This window comes from Scylla paramamosain, chromosome 7 (assembly GCF_035594125.1).
Source record: "Scylla paramamosain isolate STU-SP2022 chromosome 7, ASM3559412v1, whole genome shotgun sequence".
Lineage (NCBI taxonomy): Eukaryota > Metazoa > Arthropoda > Malacostraca > Decapoda > Portunidae > Scylla > Scylla paramamosain.
The window spans coordinates 9618149-9625863 of NC_087157.1; the positions used below are offsets into that span (position 1 = coordinate 9618149).

At 33.5% G+C, this 7715-nt stretch overlaps 1 protein-coding gene across 1 annotated transcript in view; it reads right to left on the reverse strand.

Annotated features, from left to right (window-relative positions):
• LOC135102477 (midasin-like) overlaps positions 1 to 1861 on the reverse strand; it is a 57908-nt gene extending 56047 nt beyond the window's left edge. The window contains 2 exon segments of the mRNA XM_064007793.1: positions 1600 to 1651; positions 1803 to 1861. Coding sequence (XP_063863863.1) covers positions 1600 to 1651; positions 1803 to 1861 — 111 coding nt within the window.
• Between the last annotated feature and the right edge of the window lie 5854 nt (positions 1862 to 7715).

A 7715-nucleotide genomic window follows, 5' to 3' on the forward strand; every position in this document is an offset into this window, starting at 1 on the left:
CTGTTGACACCCAAGACAGACACGCTCATTGTCCTGCCCTGCAGAAATTACCTGTTCCAGTTCAGCAGCAGGCCTGTGATACCAATGCACTAGAGTTTATGAAGCAGAACTGCATGGTTTGCCACGTCAAAAGCTTTGGAGAAGTCAAACAGTATCACATCCACCACACTTCCAGTGTCTAATCCGAGTTACAAAATCATAGGTCAGTAACAGGTGATCATCAGCTGTCCTACCACATTGAAAACCATAATGGTCAGCAGTGAGTATTATTATTAGCTGGGTGCCAGAAATCACAAGAGATCTTGAAAGATTTTGACACTTTCTATTAATGAATGAGTTCTTGTCTGTTCAACTGGGTTGCCATGAGGTACTGCAGGGTTAGAGGATATGCAGGGTTATATACCTAGTTACCTGATAGTTATGAGGTTAACCCTACATGGTTAGAACTTAACTTAGATTAGGTCTGGTTCAGTCATCAGTTACCTTTATCAGAAATTATTTGTTTTGGACTAAAAGGTTAAAAATAATCTTGGTGACTTTTGATTCATTCAGAACACATCAAAATCTACCAGAAAACAGTTTCATCCTTTAATTCTTGACATTTACCAGAGAGAGAGAGAGAGAGAGAGAGAGAGAGAGAGAGAGAGAGAGAGAGAGAGAGAGAGAGAGAGAGAGAGAGAGAGAGAGAGAGAGAGAGAGAGAGAATTATTCTGGAATTCTGGAAAGAAAAAAATTCTTATGGTGATGCAGTCTTATGCCAATCACAATAGCCACAGCAATCAGTGGTTAAACAATGAAGAAAAAACACTGAAACTCTTGCATTTATAAAATCAGCAGGAGGTAGTTTGGCATTATTATACATATTTACCTGTCTCATGGCAAAAAAAAAAAAAAAACACATAAAACACAGTGGTGTGTATCTTTACCATCCCAAATAATTCGTTTCTGAGATGTTATTTTTTATCAAATTTACCGTTAAGGTAGGTTAGGTTAGGTTAGGTTTAATCAGGTTATGTTAGATTTAGTTAGGTTTTATTATTTTTTTTCATGAATTTCTGCTTGTTTGTGTGTGGGGGACATTTTTTTTTTTTTTTTTTTTACGGAAACGGTTACTTGATTAATTCAAAGCACATCAAAATCTCCAGAAAATGTAGTCTCGTCCGAAATTGTTTGACGGTGGAAAAATGTAAATTTACTGGTAGTTCTCCTTCCATTGAATGAAGTCGAAATACTTATGGCGCTATATATATATATATATATATATATATATATATATATATATATATATATATATATATATATATATATATATATATATATATATATATATACACACACACCTTCAAGCTGGTCAATCGTCGTTTGGGTGATTACAATTTTGTCACCAACACAGCCCTTATTCAAACCCGTTGCCCCAAATACAATAAGCTGATTTATGTGAGATGTACATAATTTAATAATGACATCAGGAATGAGGCACAGATCGACTTTGCTATTACAGAATCCGGTTAAGGTGGTGAAATTTCAGAGCTGAATCCATCTTACCTAATAAGATACAGACAAATAGTAAAACAGAGAAAATATGAAAATCATTTTTACCTTCTTTTCTAGATGCTCCTTGAATATAGAATGGCATGCCTGATCTTTATATATATATATATATATATGCCTGATCTTTATATATATATATATATATATATATATATATATATATATATATATATATATATATATATATATATATATATATATATATATATATTCTCTCCTAATGTAATATGTATATATGTAATACGCAGTACATTCTTTGGTCTGATCCAATCTTATCTGCATTGACATCAGGAGGTTGAATAAACTTCATGACGCTGTTAAGCAGAAAGGCGAAGTGAGGACTCACTTTAAACACTTTAAACACTTTATTATGTTTGTCTGTAATACATAATATTATATAAGCTTAAGGTACAATTAATTGAAAGACAAACAGCCCCTTATGAAGCACAAGCTTTTTGGGCACACTTAATATCTACTTAATACTGAAATGTAAAACAACACTAAACTAAAAATCTAATTGAAGAAAATGTAAAAAAATAAAAATAAATAAAAAATAATAGCAATAACAAAAGATTTAGGGATAAATGGCTTTGCAAGAACAGGAAGGAAAGGAGAAAAATCATAATTATACATGAGAAATAGAGAAAATTGAAGTGGAATCTGATTATAAACAAGCAAATATTAGTTTTGAGAATAATTAAACAAACAGAAATAAATATGTATATATACTAGAGGTTATAAACTATTTTAGTTACAGAGGATATGAACTATTTGGTTACAATACCAAGAAACAGAATAATTGATATTGATAAAAATTGATTGAAGTACAAGATGTGTCAGTATTGAGACAATAAATATTCTTTTAGTTTTCTCTTAAAGATATTTATGCTTAATGAATTTTTTATGTGTGACAGGGTGCTATTCCATATTTTGGGACCTTTATACATTAGAGAGTGTTGGTAGAGAGTTAAGGTATGATGGGGAATCTGTAGAGAATGCCTGTAGCGTGTGGAGTGGTTATAAGTTAGGGTCAGGGTATTGTTGTTGTTGGAATTTATCAATTTGAACATGTATGATGCAATAGAGAAGTTTGATAAGTCAGAGAGTTGAAGGATTTTCATAGATTTAAAGAGTGGAGGTGTGTGTTGGAGGAAGTCACTATTAGTCATGATTCTAATAATTTTCTTGTGGAGGATGTTTAGATTTTGTAGATGACATGGGTAGGTAGTGGACCAAATTGGATTACAGTAGGTTAAGTGTGGGTATATATGGGCATAATATATACATGATTTTCATAATTTCCACTGGAACAAATTTTTTTATTTTCAGCAATAGTGCTATTGATCTAGATAATTTTAGGCAAAGGTTTGATATGTGATATTTAAAGGTAAGATTATTGTCAAATGTGACTCCAAGAAATTTTGTCTTAGAAACTTGCGTGATATCTTTATCTAATATGGTAAGTCTAGGTAAGGGTTGGTATTTGGTGGTGGTATTTGTAAATAGCATGTAGAAAGTTTTAGCTGTGTTAATTGTTAGGCGATTTGCAAGACACCATTCAGAAAAGGCAGATAATTCTAGGTTGGCTCTGTAGATTAGGTCAGTGGGATTATCACCAATTATGTACAAGGTGGAGTCATCAGCAAACTGTATAGTGTTGAAAGCAGTAGAGGCATTGCTGATATCGTTGATATCAGGAAAAGAATAGGGCCTAAGATGCTACCTTGTGGCACGCCAAGATGTATAGGTTTGATGGTTGATTTAGAGTTATTGTAGGATGTAAAATGAGATCGGCCAGTTAAATATGATTTGAACCAATTTTCCACACAACCGCGAATACCATAGTGACGTAATTTGTCTATTAGAATGTTTGGGTCAACTGTGTCAAAAGCTTTGCTGAAATCAATGAAAATGGATATTATAGACTTATGTTTATTCAAGGCATCGTGTAGGTCAGAGGTAAACACATTTATAGCGTCAAAAGTATTTAGTCCGGGGCGGAAACCAAATTGCCTATTATTTAAGAATTTTTGTGAATTGAGGTAGTTCATGAGGAAGTTCTTCATAATGATTTCAAATATTTTAGAGAACACTGGTAAAATAGAGATTGGTCGGTAGTTTGAGATATTAGTTTTACTTCCCGATTTATGGATAGGGATAATTTTTGCCAGCTTGAATCTATTAGGGAAAACTCCATCTTTTATTGAATCATTGAATAATTTTGAGAGTGGCTCTGCTAGAAGATTTTTGTTCTCTTTGATTATTTTCACAGGTATTTCATCCGTAGGGCATTTTTTATTTTTTTAAGGCAGAAATAGCTTTTACTATGTCATTTCCTGTCACTATGGGAATATTCATGGAATTTAGGAAATTACCTCTGAGATAAGAAATGTGTGAATTTTGAGCTCTAGGAAGCTGGGAGCTAAGTTGGGGTGCAATTTGTGAAAAATAGGTGTTGAATGCATTTGAAATTTCATGTGGAGTGTGTAGGACTGTGTCATTATAGTGTAGTGTGTGGGAGACCGTCTTGTTATTATTATTAATGTTTTCTATTTCTTGGCTTTGGTCTAAAATGTGCCGCTGATCTAATAGCCACCTCCCTAACCTTCTATCCCTATCTCGCTACTTGATTGGTGCAAAGTACTTATCTTAATATATGGATTTTTTTTTTTTTTTCAACAGTAACTATACCGTTGGAATCTTGGATGTGGCTGCGATCGCCATCCATCTTCATTCTCTTTCACGCTGAGTTATTTTCATAAAATCAGGCATGTGCACTCTCTAAGAGAGCTAATAGAGCATAATAAGACATTTCCATATGAATCTGCAGATCTTTATTAACTATACATCAATTGAAATAACCCGAACGTAAAACGTGTTTAGGCTGCCGTCAGAGGACAGTGCAGTCGTAAATCTAGCAGGGATATTTTCTGATAGAACGCACTGTTACACTAAATAGTTAACTTATCATTGAGCCGCATGTTTTCTTCTAATGACTGAGACCACACAAATTCCCAAAATTATCGGAGAACCCGATGACCATGGGTTGCGACGTCTGCCCTGGCGGTTATGGCTTCTCATTGTTAATTAATAAAGAATTTATCCTGTCTTCAGATCAATTTATCAGTTTTTTTCTGAATGGTTCAAAGAGGTGCACATTACATTATGCTTTGGTAAAGCGAATAAACATATTAGATATATTATGAAGTAACATACAGCATCTCTCAGGTCATATTTCTTACTTCATGACAAGAACGTAAAGCCGTATACTTTAGGTAGATATCCAAGTTCGTTTTGAAATCAATGATTATTAATATTTTCCAACAAGTGATGCAGTGGCTAGCGTTAAAATTCGGGCTGGGGTGGTTGGAGCACAGCTCCCTCAAATGTTTTCATTTTTCCTTCGAGTTATTCGATAAATGGGCACCTGGAAAAACCTGGGGAAAGTAAACTGTTGAAACCTGAATGTCAGTCACACTATATCCTGGGATGAGGGATTTTTTTTTCTTTTTTAACGGGCTGAAAAAAAAAAAGAAAGCTTACAGAAGGTAGCAGTCCTTAAAAGAGTAGTCGAAAGAATTATCCAAAATTATGAGGAAAAGTATTTTAATATAATTCATTATTATCATTATTATTATTACTGTTATCATGAAAATCCACGTATTAGGGGAAGATCATAAAACTTAAATAGAGCCAAGCAGGGTTCCCCCAGTGAGCGCATATGGATGTGAAAAATTAAAGAATGAAAAGGTAAAACAAAAGATGTAAATACTTAGCAAGTTAACAGGAAGATGTTAACTTTTGTTTTAAATATATCTATGGAAGCTTGAGAAACTATTTCATCAGGAAGACGTATATTCACACTTTTAGTCAAATTTGGGATAAATGCAGAAGTGCGTGAATACATGATATTAATAAATAAAATCATATCAGGAGGGATTACTCAGGGTGTATGTAGAGCTTCTCATAAACTACATGTTGAACTGATCTACTTTGGCATGATTAAGATGTTATTTACAAAGTATGACAGATCAGTGGTTCAGTGTTTCCATTTATGCTTCAAAGCTGAGTGGCATGACACTGGTGGCAGTCGTTGTCGTGGTTTGTAAGCCTCTGATGAGAATGGATCAGAGCCTGCGCTTTCTTGGGTGTATTGAATGCCTCAAAGCTAAAGAAAATGGAAGAGACTTTCTCGATACCAGAAAGTTATCTAAATTGACAGGAAAAGTTGTGCGGTGACTGAATGTATATGGAAATAGTGATTGTCGTAGTCCTATCAGTACTTTATACTTCTGTGTAAGGTTTTCAGTCATATTATAATGTATTTTTTAGGATTAAGTCTCCAGCCAGGGCACTTTTCATGGGTAAAACATGAATCCTATCTTCGGATCAATTAATATTTCGATGACACTCCCAAGATTGTATGAAGACTAAATTTTAAGAGCAAAATTTTTAGCAGCAATATATATATATATATATATATATATATATATATATATATATATATATATATATATATATATATATATATATATATATATATATATATATATATATATATAATGTCCACTAACAATATAGCACTTTTGAAGTATCACCATTCAAATAAACTTGCCCGGAGAAGCCACTCCTCTGATGATTAGATTAATTATATGAAGGTACGAACGCTGCTTACCAATTAAAAAAAAAAAAAAAGTCACAAAGGGAGAGCGGTCCATTCAAGACACAGATGATATTTTAATAATGCACACTTGTTTTCATGTTATCATTATTTCCTCCTTGTATGATGTTATCCTAGGATAAAATGTATTTATGATATGTCTATGTAAGAAATAATAATAATAATAATAATAATAATAATAATAATAATAATAATAATAATAATAATAATAATTGTAACTGCCCGAAGAAAGCTAGAGGATTTTAGACCCACACGATGAGGCAAATCGTTTATTGCATTCGGTCAAACCTGAAGACATACTCGTACATAAGACGTGTGTAGCACTACTAACCATTAAATACTGTATCAATATGATGTATTACTAATCATGGATTATATTAATTAGGACAATCAACCCCTCGTAATACTGATGTGGAACTCACGTGTTTGGGGTCTTAAGGAGGCCTGTCACCAAGCAACACCTGCGTCTGCATTATAGTGGTCCGATCTTTCCTGGAGTAATCGCACCCGAATTCAGTGGCGGTACAAAGGAATCTGTCCCTCCGGGCTTCGTTCCTGCTGGCCCTCGGCGCTTCACGCCTGCCCATGTTACTCTTAGGTCAGCTTGACCCATTCCTCTACAGATTCCTGTCTCCTATTTACCTTACGCGCTATGTCATCAACTTTACCACGTAAACACGACCCTCACTGCCTCTCTGCAGCTAAGCTCTCCACAGCTAGTTCCCCTCACACAACTTCACTACTGCAATTAACTACTATAATGAATTAAGTTTCCTTAATCTCTACTGTAACTCGGTTTCCTTGGTGTTACTTATGCTTCATATTAGTCTCTCACCACCAGCCTCACAGGACCATGTGAGGCAACACAGCTGTCGATTATACTCTCCTCATTTACTTAACTTTTATATTATAGCACCAGAATTTAATATACTAATTCACTTTAACTCTCATAACACAGAACATGTTATTTAGCATACGCTTGTTCAACAACAAATTCTTTCACCCGTTCGGCGGTAACAATAATAATAATAATAATAATAATAATAATAATAATAATAATAATAATAATAATAATAATAAAAATAAACAGCTTTCATTTAGGAAACTGCCAATTTTAAGTAGCTCACTCTCCCTTAGTATTGTACCTTTTTTTTTTTTTTTTTTTTTTTTTTTTTTTTTTTTTTTTTTTGCAAATTAAAATTTTATTGGTTAATAGTTGGGATACTAAAATAAAATTAAAGTACGCGTATCTTTAATCTTGGAGTTTCATGAATAATCTATCACATACGTCTAACTGATGCACCTCCTTGCTCAACAGCCAGTCAGATGAAAGGGGACAATGAGGTTATGGCTTCTCGGTGCAAATTTACTTTCGCAGTTTAATTGAATGACCTTATAGTGACATTTGAAAATTCAAGTTTGAAACTCTTTTAGTTCCTTTTTTGTCCTGCACCTTTCTCTGTTGACTTCAGTTATGCCATGC